Here is an 18354-nt window from a genome sequence, read left to right as displayed (position 1 = left end):
ATTCACATGAAGGTCTTTGGGTGAATATAAATTTTCATCTCTCTTGGCTAAATATCAGGAGAGGGATTACTGGATCATGTGTTAAGTGTATGCTTAACTTTATAAGCTATCAAATTGTCTTCCAAAGTGACTAAACTATTTTGCATTCCCACCTGCAATATATGAGAGTTCCAGTTGCTCTGCACTTAGTATTGTCAGGTTTCTAAGAAGCATTCAAATAAGTGAATAGTTGTACCTCATTTCGGTTTTAATTTGCATTTCCCTAACAACGATGTTGCGTATCTTTTGGTATATTTGCCATCCGTATGTCTTCTTTGGTGAAGTGTCTCCTTAAATCATTTGTCTATTTTAAAAACTGTATTTTTTTTTAGTATTGAATTTTAAAAGTTCTTTATATTTTTTCAATACAAGTCCTTCGTCAGATATGTAACATGCAAATATTTCTCCCAGTCTGGGTCTTGTTTTCTCATTCCTTTCATAGTGTCTTCTGCAGAGAAATTTTTAATTTTGTTGAAGTCCAATTTACAATTTTTTTTCTCATGGCTTATGCTTTTGGTATTGTATCTAAGAAATCTTTGCCTAACCAAAGTTCACAAAGATTTTGTTTTTCTAGAAATCTTATGGTTTGGGATTTTTACATTTAGGTCCATGATCCATTTTTAGTTAATTCTGTATAAGGTGAAAGGTCTGGATTGAGGTTGTTTTTGCATATGGACTTTGAATTGTTTGAGCACCAACTGTTGAAAATGCTATTCTTTCAATAGTAGAAATACTATTGATTTTTATATCCTACAATCTTATTAAAATTACTCATTAGCTCTGGTAACTTTTTGGTAGAGTCCTTGGAACTTTCTAAATAGACAATCATGTCTGAAAATAGACAGCTTTATTTCTTCCTTTCCAAGCTGTATGGCTTTCCTTGCCTTACTGTGCTAACTAAATCCTCCAGTATAATGCTAAATAGAAGTGAGAGAGTGAAAATCCTTGGCTTGTTTCCAATCTCAGGAAAATCATTTGGTCTTTCATCATTAAGTACAATGTAGGGTTTTTTGTAGACGCCCTTTATCAAATTAAGGATATTCTTTTCTATTGCTAGTTTTCTAAGAGTTTTTAATCACCAACAGATTTTGAATTTTGTCAAGAACTTATTCTACCTCTATTGAGATTATTATCCCAGTAATTTTAATTTTATTTTTATGCTTAGATCTCTAATCCACCTAGAATTTATTCTTTATATTGTATGTGGAAGTGACTGAACTTTATTTTGCCCTAAATGATTAACTAATTGTTGAAACCCTTTAATAAATTGTCTATCATTTCCCCACTCATTTGAAATGTCACATTTTCATACACGGAGCTCTCATAAATAGCTCTGTTTCTGGACCATCTCTTTTGTTCCATCAATTTATTGGTCTACTCCTATGCCAATCTACACTGAATCAATTACTAAACTTGAAGATGTGTTTTAATATCTGCTAGAAAAATATTATTCCTGTCATTTTACTCTTCCAGATTCGAATCAGCTTGCCAAATTCCATACACAAACCTGTTGATATATTGTCTGGGATAGCATTAAATTTATAAATTTGGGGGAATAATTACCTTATAGCACAGAGCTTTTCTGATAAGAAACAAATGTATTTCTCCATTTATTCAGGCCTTGATTTGTGAACTTCATTCTCTTGTATACTTTCCTTCATGAAGACCTTTCTATATTCACCTTACCAATATCTTACTAGTTCTAAAGTTTCTGACACTTTTCTTTGATTTTTCCAGGTAGATGGAAATATTTGCCCAAAGTGACAGTTTTGTATCTTCCTTTCCAACATTTATATATCTTATTCTTCTCCCCCTCCCTTTTTTTCATTATTGCATTAAACCAGGACATCAAGTTCAATGCTAAATGGTGGTGGTAGGGGCTACACCTGGATTGTTCCTCATTTTAATGGGAATGCTTCTAGTATTTCATGAATTAAACATTATGTTTGTTGTAGATTTTTGGTAGAGACACCTTTTCAAATGTAGGACGCTTTCTTCAATCACCTGTTTGCAAAGATCTCCTTTTTAAAACTAGGAATATGTATTGCATTTTACCAACTACTCTTCTTTTCTTTTTTTTTTGGCACCTGTTGAGATAATCATCTTTTTTTCTCTTCAGTGAATACAATGAATTCTATTAATGTAGTTTTTACTTTCCAACTACTCTTTCTCCCCTGGGATAAGCTCAATTTGGACAAGATGCAGTATTCTTTTAATACCCTGCTAGATTTCAAATGCTAACAGTTTATTTAGAAATGTATTTCTGTTCATAAATGAGATCAACTTCTTCTCTTAGTCCTATGTTCATCTGATTTCCGAACTAGAGTAATATCTACCTCTGAAATGAACTGGAAAGCTTCCAATCTGTTTTATGGGCTAGAACCACGTAAATATAACATGAGAAATATCTGCTCCTTCATTTCGGTAGCTCTAGATTGCAAAACTACCTGGGTCTGATGCTTTTTTGGCGGGGGAGAGGGTAAATTTTAAATTATTTTTCCATTCATTTTAGGTGATGTCCACAGTTTTTCTCCTTCTTATTGAACCAACTTTGGTGATTTGTACTTCTATGGATCAAACATTTCATCTTAATTTTAAATTGCATTTATATAAAGTTGTACATAACAATCATTCCGTTTTTTCCACATTTCTTGTTCCTTACCTTATTTATATCTTTTTTTTCCTTAATCCAATTGACCAAGAATTTATCTACTTGATTGGTCTTCTCAAAGAGTAGTAATGGGCTTTAGTATTGGAGCCCAATTATTTAAAATTTTCATTAATTTCTAGTTTTATTCTTATTCTTCTCTTTCATTTTATTTCTTTGGGTGTATTTTTCCTGTTCTTTTTCTAGCTCTTCAGTCAAATGCTTAGTTTGTTTATTTTCACAATTTCTTTTTTCTACAAGGACTTGAAGCTGTAAACCTTTCCGTTTGGACCACTTTGGCAGCACTCACAGATCTTGAAATGTAATGTGCTCATGTGCTCATTTCCAAGTAGTTTTTAATTTCAATTTTAATTCCTCTTTAATCCAAGTTAATTAGAAGTGTGCTTTCTCATTTTCAAGAGGATAGTTTTTGTCTGTTTGTCATTTTTACTATTTTTGTTGTTGTTGTTTAATAGTTTTATGCATGTGGTCAGTGAATGTAGGTTTGAATGATTTCTACTTTTTTTGAATCTATTGAAATTTTCTTTGTAAATATTCATGTAAGTTTAAAAGATATGTATATTTCCCCATTATTTCTTGAGTATAAAGCTTCTTAACAATTGAATCTCCCATATCCTTATTTTTTTTTCCTACTTGAAATGTTAATTTGGTTATCTTTGTTCTGTCTGTTCTATTACTTAATTCTAAATTACTGGGTCATTTTGTTTTAGGTATTTTAGGTAGCCAGCATATAGCTCTTTAGGGCTTGGGGTCTTTTCTTTCTTTCTTTCTTTTCCAATCTGTGGGACTCTGTCTTTTCATACAGTTACTAAATCCATTCACATTGTGATTACTGACACTTCTGGACTAATTTTTGCATCTTGTTTTGTGCATTCTGTTTACAATACTTTGTTATTGTTTCTCCTTTTTTCTCATTTCCCCTTTTGTTGAAAGGATGGTGTTTTCCTATTTAATTTTTTTTTCTTTTAATGGCTAGGAAGTTAGATATCCTATTTCAATTTTTCCAGTGTTTGTTTCTTAAGCATGTACTTAAACTTGTTTTATAAAATCAATATATTCAATTACTGAATATAACTAGTTTCTCTCCGAACAAGTCAAGAACCTCTTCTTGCTTTTATTTTTCTCCTTTGCCCCTGCTACCTCCCAAGTAAAGATCATTAGGGATTTTAATTCCACATTGCTTGCTCTTTCTCTCTCTCTCTCTTTCTGCACTCTCCTCAATCAATAATGATTTTAAATTTTGCCACAAGTTTTGCTGCATTTTGTCACCAGATTTTGTGTTCCTCACACCTTCCTCTTTGATTCATTTTTCATTTTCCTGAAATACATTGTTTAGTTATTCTTCCAGAGAGGGTGCTTGAGTGGTATATTTTCTGAACCCTTACATTTCTGAAAGTGTTTTTATTTTGCTCTCACACTTGAATGATGGGTTCACCTGGGTATAGAATTCTAAGTTCAAAATAATCTCCCCTCAGAACCTTGAAAGCTTTGCTCTACTGTCTCCCTAAATCCACTATTGCTGAAGAGAAGCTTTCCCTCCTAATGGCCACATACCCCACTGCTCTCCTCCTCAGGGACTAGAAAGCAGAATAAAAGGGGAGTCCAACTGGATGTTCCCTGAGCTGCTTCCCCAACCCATGCCACTTCTTAATCACTCATTCATTCAGCAATTATTTCTTGTGCAGGTAATGTTGCAGGCTCTGTACTGGGATTTATTAAATAAAATACTTCATGCACATAGAAAAGTATAGAGAATAAATAACACAGCAAACAGCAGCGTACGCAACACCCATATTGACAAATCTTACCATTTTGCCTTATTTAATTCAGATTTAAAATAAATAAATAAAACACTAAAGAATCTGTTGAAATCTCATTCCCTTTCCTCCCTCAACAGAGATAACTACTGCCTAAAATTTGTTGTTTATCCCACCCATTAATGGATTTTATTTTTAATATGTGGATGTATATGATGGATAATATATGGGTAAACAAAAATTAATAACTAATATTGTGCTTACTACCTGCCTACGGATGGTCTGATCACCTTACACATATTAACTGGTTGTCATTACAACCCAATGAAGTAGGTATTATTATTATCTCCTTTTTATAAATGAGGAGTAACTTAATAAAGGTCACATAGCTGGTGACCAGCTAAGTGACAGCACCAGAACCTGGCAGCCTGGCTGCAGAGTTTGTGCTATTAACAACTATAACATGTTAATTTAGAAGCAATTTCCATGTACTTAACCTTCATGTACAGGCTATCATGCCTTGCATTTTTATGAATATTTAGCTTGCTTCAAAAATTTGCAGCAAATGTTGCACTGAACATATTTGTAGCTGTCTCCTAGGGCTAAAGACAAGAGTTTCTCTAAGGTATATGCCAAGGCATGAAATTTCTAAGTCACAGGGTACTTACATCGTCATCTTCACAAATTATTGTCAAATTGCTGCACCAACTTATATTCCCCCTTGTTAAAAGGGAGGGTCCTATGTCTTGTGCTGGGATTTGAATCTGACTTGTTAGTCTCCACACATATTGCTGAACTATTGGGCCATTATACTATAGAACCTTCTATCACCTACTTTTTTCTGTCTTAATATAGACACCTCAGTCAAGCCTTTGCTCTCAGTCTCATTATGTAAAAATATTTACTGATTATTTACTATGTGCTAATTCTTCATGTCACTGGTTATTTTTTAAAGCTCACAACAGTACAGGCACTGAAAAGTATTTGAAATTAGTCAAATAAAGGCTCACCTGTTTTTCATAAGGTTATGTATACTTAGCTTAGGCTTGTAAATTAACATGAGCCTGAATGTAACATGAAAGAAGTTCAGCTGGATCTAAAATCTAAAAGAAACTGACAGCTAAGAACATAGGGGTTTTATTAAGAATTGAAATTGAATCTAAACATTAGATTTAAATTATTAGATTATATCAAATAGAAAGCATTCAATGTTTATAATTTAATATAAACTGTTAGTTTAAAAATACTTTGATAATGACTTATTATCATTATACTAAAAATACTAAATAAAATAATTATATATGGCATTTGAGAAACTACCAAGAGTTGGAATTCCTGTCCTCCAGGAATATACCTATAAAAATATATAACGCTTTTTAAAAAATCCTTTTATCCTGTTGCTCAGCCAGGAATGCAGGCCAAACTGCAAAAGCATCAGACTCATACATCCAAATGCCTATTCAGCATCTCTACCATGTATGTCTACAAGGCACCTAAAAGTCTCCAAATACAAACTCCCACTTTCCACCTCCTATATCCTGCTTCTTCTCAAGTCTTCCTCATCTCAAAATACAAAGTATATTCTTCCAGTTGTTGGGCTGAAATCTTAGAGTCATTAGTGAGTCCTCACCATCTCTCCTACCCTATGTCCAACACATCAGCAAGCAGACATCCCTCACTCTAATGCAAAAGACATTCAGACTTGGACCACATCTCACCACCTTCACTGCCACCACTCTGGTCTAAAGTACCACCATCTTTTGCTTGGATTTCTGCAGTGGCTAACTAACCTGTCACCTGCTTCCAGTATCGCCCACACTCTAGTCTATTCTCCACACAGCAATCAGGGTGAACCTCTAAAAAGTAAGTCAGATCATATCACTGCTCAAAATCCTCCCTAAAACTTACCATATCATTTGTTATACTGGTTTTCAAGGTCCTACATGACCTGCTTCCCACTCACCCAGATCTCAGAACTCATTTAACTCTTACCATGCTCTTATCATCTCTTCCTCTTCACTTACTCTGCATCAGCCTTGTGTTGGCAGAATAATGGCTCCCCAAAGATGTCCAAATACCCAGAACCCATGACTATGTTACACTATTATAGTAGTTAGACCAAAAGATGATGGAGGTTTGGATTAGGACACTGGAGGGAAAATAGACAATTGAATGGTCAAGGTACATTTTGAAGGTAGAATTAACCAAACATTAGGATGAGCTAGATGTGGGGGCTGATGGAGAGGGAGGTGTCAAGAATGACACCTGGTTTCCTGGCTTGAGGAACAGGATGTATGAAAGTGCTATTTGCCGAGACAGAGAAAAATACAGGAAGATTAGATTTGGGGGTAATAACCAATAAGTCAGCTTTTGAATATATTAAGTTTGAGACATCTATGAGACATCTCAGGAGGACTGGGTAGTTGTCAAGTAGTCATAGGGATACAAAACTACCTGACATCTCTGGAAAATATATCTGGTGTAAAGATTATAAGTTCATAAATTGTTGGTATATAGGTGTACCTAAGTCATGGAAAATGTTAAAAGTGGGTAGAGAGAATGGGTAGAATTGAGAGAAGAGGGCATTGTACAGAATTCTGCAGAACTTAAAATTTTAAAGGTTAGGTAAAGGAAGATAAATGAACAGTTAAGACTGAAAAGGAACAGTTAGAAAGACGGAAGAAAGCCCAAAAGAATGTAGTGCCACAGGAGCCAAAAGTGTCTCAAGGATGACTCAACTGCTCTGAAAGATCTATTAATTTGAAGATTCGATTTAGCAACATGGGCCAATGTTGATCTTTTTTTTTTTTCTTTTTGAGAAAAGAGATTTTTTACTGTGATAAAGTATACGTAACAAAATTTACCATTTTTAGGTATACAGTTCAGTGGCATTAAGTACATTCACATTGTTGTGAATCAATATTGATCTTAAAAAGAATTTCTGTAGCAAAGTAAGGGCTAAATATTGGAGCGATTTTAATAATACATGAGGGTATGGAAATGGTGACAGAGGACAGATAAGATATCCATCTCTTGAGAAATTTGGCTTTAAAGGGGAATATGGCTATGTGACAGTAGCTAGAGGAGATGGGGAGTCAAGGGGGGAGTTTTTTTAAATTGGAGATATTAGTCCATTATTGAATGTTGATTGAAATTATTCTGTAGAGAAGGAAAGACAGAAGATGATGGAGAGAGAAGAGATATGTTATCGTTTGTGGACCTTGAGAAACAAGAAGTAACGGGGCTATAACTCATGAGAATGGACTGGCCTTTGCCAAAAGTGGGGAAGGAGACTGGTACAGATGCAATGGGTTTGCAATATTTCTGGGAATGTTGAATGTCTATTTGAGATTGGTAATCATGAATGGTGATACTAATCTGTCAGTTTATATATTCCTATTCATTTATTCCATATATATTTATAGAATGCCTACTATGTGCCTCCTTTGAACCACTTGTGACCAAAGGGGTAGTAGACAGGTCATCCTTTCCAGGCTTTCAGGAACATCTCTTTGACATTGCTCCTGGAAGCTTCTGAATAAGCTTGGGAGAGGTAACGTTTCTGTAACATTTACTTCAAGCTGCAGTAAACACTACATTGAGGAATTACCCTTATTCTACTTTCCATTTCAAATAATCCTCCATTACTTCCAGAGCAAATTCCTAAGAGGTTACATAATATGCACTGGTTACAGATCAGCTCAAGTGATAGAACACCACCTATAAAGAGACCCCAAAGTCTTCTCATCAACTTAAACAACTGATGCTCTGTCCATTATCCAGCGAATTCCTCAACCCCAAGAAACAAGAAAACTCCCCTCCCTATCCAGAGAAACTACCTATATATAAGGCATCTCTTCCCTGCCACTTCCTCCAACTATGCTTCTTTTCATACAGAGGAATCTCTTGGGAGGCCCTTCCCAGCGGTTGAAGACTGTGTGTCTTCCACTGGAACTGGAAGAGCTCCTTCAGCAACCTCCAAATCAGTATTAGCGCCCCAACCCCAAGCCCCTCATTTGCATTGCTTTTCCAAATTTCAAGAGGATCATCTAGACAATTTGCAGTGTAAGCGCCACATCCACAAATTAAGAAAAACATAAGCAAACACTTACATTAAACACAGAGGCACCTCCTTTTTTTCAGAAAGAGCTTCCCTTAGGTGATCACCTACACAAAAGTAAATGTTACTTTTTCTGTACTGTTGGTAGGACAGATCCTGTCATCTATGGAAAGCACCCTTCTGAAAATTTAGTGTCTAAGAAGTCACAACGGAATTATGACGTAGGACTGAATGACAATGGAAGCACTATTTTGAAACCTGTGGAATAGAGATAAAGCTTGGGAAATTTCTCTTCAAGGGGAATTTATAGCCCTAAGTTGTATTTTTAAAAAAATAAGAAAAGGACTTCACTTGTGGCGCAGTGGTTAAGAATCTTCCTGCCAGTGGAGAGGACACAGGTTCGAGCCCTGGTCCAGGAAGATTCCCACATGCTACGGAGCAACTAAGCCCATGTGCCACAACTACTGAAACCCACGAGCCTAGAGCCTGTGAGCCACAACTACTGAGCCCACGTGCCACAACTACTGAAGCCTGTGTGCCTAGAGCCTGTTCTCTGTAACAAAGAGAAGCCATCACAATGAGAAGCCTGCACACTGCAAGGAAGAGTAGCCCCCACTCGCCGCAGCTAGAGAAAGCCGGCGCACAGCAATGAAGACCCAATGCAGCCATAAATAAATAAATAAATTTATTCAAAAAGAAAAAATAAGAACGATTGGAAATTAATGTGTTAGGTATTTAAGTTGAAAAACTTTTTTTAAAAAAGGTGTAACATGCTAAACTAGACAAAAGTGTGAGAGATTAATAAAAATAAATATAGAAATTAAATATATTTTAAAAGAAACGGATAGGATCAGCAAAAGTTGACTATTTGAAAAGATTATAGACACACTTCTATAGGTTTGTCTTAAAGTGTAGACAAACCTCTGTTGTCTACATTTTAAGACAAAAAGAAAAAAAGAGAATTCACAAGTATGTAGTATCAGGAATGAAAAGGAGGATATAACTACAGATACTGTAGAGAATTTTTAAATAATGAGGGAATGCTGTGAACCACATACCAAAATTTTAGAGGCTTAAATGTAATACCTAATTTTTAAAGGAAAAAAAGTGAATTAACAAAGTTGACTCAAGAAGAAATAGAAAATCCAAATAAACTAATAATCATGAGAGAAACTGAACTGAATTTTCAAAATATAATTGTTTCACAGATGAAACTTAGTAAACATTCAAGGAACAAATAATACCTATCTCATACAAATCGTTACAGAAAGTAGAAAAAGGGAAACCTCTAAATGCATTTTATGAGAGTGGTATAAACATGGACAAAGGTAGCACAAGAAACGAAGATCATAAGCCAATATCATTTAGGAACATAGATCCTAAAATAAAAAGCACTTGCAAATTGCATGAAGTAGTGTATTAAAAAATAATAGTACATTATGGCAAAACAAGGTTTATGTCAAAGAATGCAAGGATAAATCTATGTTAGAAAAATCTATCAAAGTGACCCGTTACTTTAACATATCAAAGACAAAACCGATAATCATCTCAAAAGTTTTAGAAAAAGCACTTAACAAAACTCAATGTTCATTTCATGGTTTTAAAATATTCCTACTTCAAACTCAACTGGGATAGAAGGGAACTCCCTAACCTTATAAAGCGTTTCTACCAAAAACTTATAGCAACTATCATAAATAATGATGACACATTAGAAACATTCTCAACGAGATAGAAATAGGAAAACAATGCTTGCTCTCATTCTTGCTATTTGATGTTATATTGGAGGTCCCAGCCCATCCAATGACATAAGAAAAGGAGAAAGTATTAAGAGTATTATTTAAGGATAATATTATCTACATAAAAATACAAGAGAATTTACAAATAAACAGTAAGAAAGTTCAGCATATTTGCTAAAACAGGATTATTCCATGAGAATTCCCTGGCGGTGCAGTGGTTAGGACACTGCGCTCTTACTGCCAAGGGCCTGGGTTCAATTCCCAGTTGGGGAACTAAGATCCCACAAGCCGCGTGGCACAGCCAAAAAAACCAGGATTATTCCAAAATCAGTAACTTTTCCAAACAGCAGCACTAACCAATTTAAAAATTTTTTAAAGGATCCCACTTGAAAAAGCAACAAAAACTGTAAGGTACTGAGGAATAAATCTAACAAAGAGGTACAAGCATTTTATAACGCAAAGTATAAAATGTTATGGAAGGATATGAGGAAATCAGAATAATATTAATGTATTGGATGACTCAGTTTTATAAAGATGTCATATCTCCCACAATTTAACCTACAAATTTAACTCAGCAAAATACTGAGAAGATTTTTCAGTGGAAGTTGACAAACTGATACTAAAGTTAACATGGAAGAGCAGAAGTCCAAAAAATAGCTGATACAGTTTTTTTAATGAACAAATGGAGGAAATGCCCTTCTATAGGTGAAGACTTATAATAAAGCCATAATAATTAAAACTTTGTAGTACCGTCTCAGAATTGGTTTGATCAGTAGAAAAGGACAAAGTAGGAATATATCCATGAATGTACGGAAATTTAATTTATAATCACAGTGGCATTACACATTAATGGGAGGAATGAAAGACTGTTTAGTAAATCAGGTCATGACAACAGGTTTTCCATGTGGAGGGAGGGAGAATAAAATTAAATTCCTACTTCACACCATTCCAAAAAATAAGTCTTGGATGGATCAGTTTTACAAGTGTGGAAAACAAAACTTTAAAACATTAAGGGAAAAACATAGGAGGCTATCTTTGTGGCATCACGTGTGGAGAGTTGTCTTTAATATGACATAAATGACACAAACTATAAAGAAGATCAGTGAATGACTACATTTTAAATTTTCTATAGTTCAAAAGTTATTGGAAGTTAAAAGAGAAGTCACAGAATGAGACAATATAATGTTAATATATGTGAACTCCTACAAATCAAGAGGGAAAAAGATGAAAACATACACAGCCCACTGGATAAACGGATGAAGACTATGAGAAAACAAACCACAGACTCAGAAACCTTAATAACCAGTAAATATATGCTCAACCTCGTTGGCAGTGAGGGAAATCCAAATAAAGCGATGAGATACTGAGCTTTAAAAAAAAAATCAAATTGTCAGAAATAAGAAAAGTCTGAATCTAGAAAGTAAGGGAAGGTCATGTGAGGGAAACAAGAACTCTCATACACCGCTGATGGGTGTATAAATTGGAGAACCATTTGGCAGTCTCTAATAAACTGCAAATGTATGTGTAACCTAGCAATTCCCCATATAGGTAGACAGAGAAATTCTACCTACCTATAGAAGACACATGTACACATATGTTCATATTAGCATTGCCCTTAATACCAAAATATTGACAGCAGCTTAAATATTCATCAATAGGGGAATGAATAAACCCAGCACGTTCACATGCATGGATCTACAATACAGCAATTAAAATGAATGCACTGGATTTATATTTATCAACATGGAAAGAATGAAAACATACCATGAAGGAAAAAAAAACAAGTCACAGAATATGCATAGTCCAACACCACACCTGTGCATTTAAAAAATCAAAACAGTACTCTGTATTTGTATGGGTTCATATGTAGTAAAAGTATAAAGCCTAGATTTAAAAGTTACATACCAAATTCGTGATAACGTTTGCCTTTGGAGAAAAGGGTGGAGAATGGTTTTGGGGAGGAGTGCAAAGGGACTTCAATTTTATCAGAAAGTTGAATAGTTCAATTAAAAAAAAAAACAGACCTGAAGCAGATATGGCAAAATGCTGACATTTACCAATTACATGAGATAGGTGCATGGGTGCCTGTAATACTCTCTCTGCATTTTAAAATAGCTTTAGATTTTTTTCTAAATAATAATATTTTTAAAAAGCAGCTAGTAAAGACTTCTATCTGATAGAATTTTAATATGTGTAGATAAAGAGTTAATTGTCTAAAATTTTGAAGCAAGCAGCTTTATAATAATTATCTGTTTTAGAATAGAATCTCCATAAAGATAACAAAGCTGACAAGATCATAAAACTACTGAAATGAATAAAGCAGATTCTGTAAGTGTCAACATGGATAGTTCTCAAAATCATACTGAGGGGAAAAAGTAAGTTGCAAAATGATATGTACACTACTGTACCATTTATAAAGAAAATTTAAAATATATAAGCATGGACATATATTTACATATAATATATATAGGTAATTAGGTAATAAAGAATAATAACAATGCTGGAAGAATACACACTTTATGATACTGATTACCTAGGCAAGTAAGGAGAGAGAAAGGTGAATGGAACTGGGGAGGAAAATAAGGTGACATTCAACTCTATCTGGAATTTTTAATAAAAATAAAAAACCTGAAGCAAATGTGACAAATATTTCACATTTGATTACCCTAAGAAGTAATACATGAATATTTGTTATTCTTGAGATATATGTATTTTTAATGTTCAAAAGAATAAGTACTGAAGAATTGCAAATAAACTGCACATAATTCAAAAATATGTAAGTGAAGCTTGTACACATCAAAAACGATACGCTATGACTATTTTTAGAAATTATCCTGTTTGCTTTTCTGTGTTTTTAATTTTTTAAAATTCAAAAGAAGAAAAAAATGAAAGCAGTGAAGAAATGTAAACATATACATACATATATCTGATTATATAAAGAGAAAAACCTCCACAATCACAAAACGCCATGTGAGCAATTCTATATAAATTGCTGCGTTTTCTTATTTTTAATTTTTGTCAAGAGAAAAATAAAAGATGTTGCCTAATTGGAAACGTGACTTTCTATTATTAAAGTTGTGGGAATCCATTTTAATGTGTTTATCTCGCTGCTAGTCTATAATTTATATTACAGCGTGGAAATTTGTTTGTATGCCTGTGACAGGTTAAAGCAGTTTAAACATGCATTTTTCTTTCTTTGGTTGAATAGTTAAATCGTTACTCAAAGGATTTTAAGTTTCAATTTCAACCATGAGGGGATTCTTTGCTTTTTTTCAAGGTTAAAAATGTTTCTGGTTCAAAATGCTATTAATTAATGGCTACGTAGTGGCTCTATTTAGGGAATTGGTACGGACCCTGGGTTAGCAGTGGAACTGTTAGATGAGAAAACTTTTTTGATGAAGACTCGGGGATATTTTAAATTCGATCTGACAGCGGTAACAGAAGTGAAATGTAATTCCAGCCCGCTTAACTAACAATCGTAATTATGAATCGAAAGACATGTCAGGTATAAGCATTTTTTTCCCTTAAAAAAAAAAGTTTCTCGGACTCCGCCGGACACCCAGCTGGCGGAGGACCAGCGGACGAAGGGGGAGCGAAGCCGGCAGGCTGCCCAGAAGTTACGATCGGGGAGTTTTCTCTTTATTAAAATTACCTGGCTCACCAGCAGAGGCAAGAACGCGAAGACAAGATAATTTCTTAGGCTGTTAAAAATGACTTAGCCCGGTGGGCCGCGCGTTCCGAGGGGGTGTCCTGCGGCCGGGGCGGGTCCCGCCGCCCCCGCGGGCTCCGGTGCGTCAGGGGCGCGTCAGGCGGGGCGGGCGCCGCGCGGGCGGCGGCGGCGGCGGCGGCGGCGGCGGCGGCGGCGGGTGGCGGGCGGCGCGCACCGGGCCTCCTGCTTCTCGCTCCGAGGCTGCGGGACGGACGCTCCCGAGAACTCTCTCGCCCGCGGCCGGCCGCGCTCGGACGGCGCGCGCCGGCGGCCCGGCGGTGCCAGCATGTCGGCTGCCGTGGCGTGCCTGGACTACTTCGCCGCCGAGTGCTTGGTGTCCATGTCCGCGGGTGCCGTGGTTCACCGCCGCCTGCCGGACCCCGAGGGCGCGGGCGGAGCGGCAAGCTCGGAGGTGGGTGCGGCGCCGCCGGAGTCCGCTCTGCCGCGTCCGGGGCCACCGGGGCCCGTGTCGGTCCCCCCGTTCCCCCAGGTCCCCGCCCCCAGCCCCGGCGCGGGCGGCGCCGCGCCCCACCTGCTGGCTGCAAGCGTCTTGGCTGACTTGCGCGGCGGCTCTGGGGGGTGCTTTGGAGAGTACTCGGGGGAAGCTCTGCGCGCCTCGTCCGGTTCCTCCGACCCGACCCCGTGCTCCGGCCCGACCCTGTGCTCCAAGCCGATCCCGGCCACCAGCGCGGCCGAGGTCTCCGGACCCATGCACTCCTCCCGCGCGCTCGCGGTCCCTGGCGCGCCAGCCATCCCGGGAGTGCCTGCCCACCCTGGCGCGGTCTCCGGCGTGGCCCCTGGGGCGGGCCCGGCCCCCGCCACGGGTCCAGGCCCCCGTCGGAGGCCAGTCACACCTGCTGCCAAGCGCCACCGCTGCCCCTTCCCGGGCTGCAACAAAGCTTATTACAAGTCATCACATCTGAAGTCCCACCAGCGCACCCACACAGGTGAGCGCCCTTTCTCCTGCGACTGGCTCGACTGCGACAAGAAGTTCACGCGCTCCGACGAGCTGGCCCGCCACTACAGGACGCACACGGGCGAGAAGCGCTTCTCCTGCCCCCTCTGCCCCAAGCAGTTCTCCCGGAGCGACCACCTGACCAAGCACGCCCGCCGCCACCCAGCCTATCATCCCGACATGATCGAGTACCGGGGGCGCCGTCGCACTCCCCGCGTCGACTCGCAACCCGCCAACCTGGTGGACAGCTCCGGCTCCGTCCCCGGGCAGGTGCTCAGCTTTACCACCTGCTTGTCTGACAGTCATTGCTGTTAGTTGTCCCCTCAAGGACGATCCCCCAGACCATTGTCCTTGCTTTCTTTCTGCCCATCCCTCTTTCCCAGAGTGATTAGACCAAGGCACAGACTGGCTTCTCCGCTCTGAGAGTGGGTCCAGGCAGGCACGTTGGACTCTGGGGAGGGACTGTGGGCCCGAAAATAGCAGGAATGCTTACAACACGTATATCATCCAAAAAAGGGGGGTTTGCCTCAAGACAGCCCCCAGGAACTGATAAGAAGGGATGAACCCCGGTACTCTCCAGAGTCCTGAAGAGTCTCCCTTCCGTGGGAACCAGAGATGTGAAACTGGAATTCTCAGGTGCCTGAGGAGCTCTCAGTCTCAAAGGACTCTAGTGTCTTACCCACCCACCAGGGCGGACCTTGGAGAGGGTGTCAGGGGTGGCAGTCTTGGAAATGTCCAAGACTGGGATGGTGAGAGGCCTTTGGAAACAGAAATGATTTCTATTTCTGTAAACAGCAATGTTTACTAATGTATTTTTAGTGTATTTTAAACAGGGATCACAGGTTGATAGGAGATTGATATCCCCCACTCCCCAACTGCGCCAGCTACCTCTGCTAGGAGAGGCCATGTAAGAGTCCATGTGGATGTATGGCTGGGAGATGCTTCTTGGTGTCTGGGGGGTGGTGCGAGCCTGTTTGCAGGTCCTGTTGCAAGGGTTGGAACCCTGCACTTGTGTCGTAGCTTTTCTTCTAATTTGAAGTGCTACTTGGGGAAGTAACTTCCTGGCTCACTCGCAATGATATTGGTTTAAAAATTTGGAAACAATCATAAATGCACCAGAAATAAAAGGGTGATCCAGGCTAGTTCCCACTTCACCAAGAGGGCAAACCCAAGTGACGGTGGTTGAGATAGGTCCAAACCAAGACCTTTCAGAACCATTGTTAACGTTCAGGGAAATAGGGGTTTTGGGTCCCAGCTGGCCACACTCCCAAGTAACCTCAGGTGTGGTAGATTCTGTTCATTTCTTAGTGGCTAGCTAGGGGGTTATTTCCCTTGGGGTCTGTGCATTTTTGTTTCTGCAACAGGTGAGTTGGTGGTTTGGGGAGGGGAAGGTGGGAGTGGCTTCTTTCAAACAGCTAGCTGCTCTGGATTTGGGGAAGGGACAGCAAGGTGAAAGTTACTGTCAAATAGGAGGACCCTTCTCCCCTGACCTTGGAGCCCCTCCAAGTTACATCCTCAGGACCCCTCTCCCCCAGTGCAGGAACTGAGCATCACCAGTATTTATTTTTCTCTGTAAGTGTTTCTGCTGCTATGGATGAAATTGTTGGCCACTCTGCTTATGTATGTGTGAATGTGTATACATGTGACCCTTTCATTAGAGATGGGGCTGAAAGGCATTTCCTGCTCTGGTAAAGTCCTCTTTAGCCCCCTCCTGAATATCTTGTCATAGTCCACCAATCACGTTTGTGGAGGATGCCAGACTCTCAAAGGACCATAATAGGCATCTAGTTAAACAAACCTCTTTCCCCTGTTTTGCAGATGAAGGTACTGAAGGCCAGGTAAGCTCGAAGTCACATGCTGAGTTGCTGGCAAAAGCCATGACTAGAACTTAGTTATCTGGCCTTCTGAGTGACTCTTTCCCTCATGCTTAGTTACCCCATCTGGGCCCTTAGTCAAAGGGCACCACTCTCCTTTACTACCACCAGGATCCCCTCCTTCCCTATTCCCTATCATTTCTACGTTCCTTCATCTGTCCAGTCCCCGCTGAACCCTTTGCCTGTTGTGTTTAACCCCAAAGCCCTTTTCTTAGCAGGTTGAGTCCATTCCCTCCTTCCACACCATGTGGACTTAAAGTGGGAATGCCTCTTTAGCATCTTGGGAGAGACTTTACCTTTTGATCTGGTAGATAAATTTTCAATGCCAGTTTCTAGTCCTGGGCACTCTATCTTCCTTGAGAGAGTAAGTGATGTGAACACTGGGACTCTAATAAGTGCCCCTACACTAAGTGAAGGAAGGGTATTTAGGAAGGACTCAAAGGGTATGAAGAGGTTCAGTGTTTCCTGATGAGGACTGAGCAGGGTAGGTGGAGCTTTCCTTGAGTTACTTGTGGGAATAGGAGGCCCACAATTGTGAAGGTGGGTTTTGGTGGTGGAAAGAGTCTTCCCTTTGTTCGGTTTGTCTCCTCAGCTGGGACTTGATAGGAAGGGAACTCTGGGGCCCCCTTGAGGACTGTGATTTCCCTTTTGTCCCCTTCAGTAGAAGATCTACCATTGGGTAGGTGGACCGATGAAGCTAACAGGAGAGAGACTCCCACTGACCATTCTGGAATTGGGCTCGAGAAAGCGTGACTTTTCCAATCACCCTCTGATAAATAACTTTTGATTTTCAATCTCCCAAGTAGTGTCCTTATTTGAGTTCTTGTACCTTGGGGACTTTTGTCTGGGAAAGGCCTCTGACAAGTTAAATGTAGCATGTCTTTCAGTGACTGCTCCAAGGACTTGGGGTGGTGGGAAGGGAGACAGACAATGGTAATATTAGTAGGCTGATCTTTCTTAGCTTTGGTTATTGTTGTTACCCTTTTCACTCCAGTGGCCAGACAGCTCGTGAGGACCTGTTATTAGTGAAATACCTTGAAAGGGTCTTCCTAGTTTTATTAGTGTTTCTTTTGCTTCTTTTTGTTCATCAGATGGAGCTCAGCAAGTGAGTATGTCTGGGGTTTGGTTGTGGTCAATCTGAACCTCTGGGCTCTTGCCCGACTCCCACCATCCTGAGTTCTGATGTAGGAATGACCTAGTAACAGAATGTTTTAATAGAAGTCTTCCCGAAATCTGGGTTGGGAGCTGGGATTGAATTCCAGGTCAGACCTTGGGCATGAGAGAATTGGATCCCCTGCCCCTGCTGGGAGGGGATGAAGAGTACAGGCCTTGCCCCACCCACAGGGACAAGAATCTGTCATTTGTCCCTATTTCCCTATTCTCCTCCAAGTAGGAAACTGTATTGGAATATCACTCTTGGCCTCTGTCTCTACCTCTTACTTAATCTCCAAAGGAAGATTGTGTTCTCTGATGGAGACATACAGAAGAGGGTCATCATGTACAGACACACACACGCACACACACACACTCTCTCTCTCTCTCTCTTTCTTTCTAAG

The 18354-nt window shown here is 39.4% G+C and overlaps 1 protein-coding gene across 1 annotated transcript; it reads left to right on the top strand.

Annotated features, from left to right (window-relative positions):
* Window positions 1–14129: 14129 nt before the first annotated feature.
* Window positions 14130–17592, top strand: KLF14 (KLF transcription factor 14). The gene has a single exon (XM_033863276.2). The coding sequence runs from the start codon at window positions 14256–14258 to the stop codon at window positions 15237–15239; it is 984 nt and encodes a 327-aa protein (XP_033719167.1). The 5' UTR covers window positions 14130–14255; the 3' UTR covers window positions 15240–17592.
* The last annotated feature ends 762 nt before the right edge of the window (window positions 17593–18354 follow it).

Source organism: Tursiops truncatus, chromosome 9 (assembly GCF_011762595.2).
Source record: "Tursiops truncatus isolate mTurTru1 chromosome 9, mTurTru1.mat.Y, whole genome shotgun sequence".
Classification (NCBI taxonomy): domain Eukaryota; kingdom Metazoa; phylum Chordata; class Mammalia; order Artiodactyla; family Delphinidae; genus Tursiops; species Tursiops truncatus.
This window is presented reverse-complemented; position numbering and strand designations above follow the sequence as displayed.

Bases quoted from the DNA above. Each gene is read 5' to 3' on its own strand.
- KLF14 (XM_033863276.2), top strand. From the start codon at position 14,256: ATGTCGGCTGCCGTGGCGTGCCTGGACTACTTCGCCGCCGAGTGCTTG.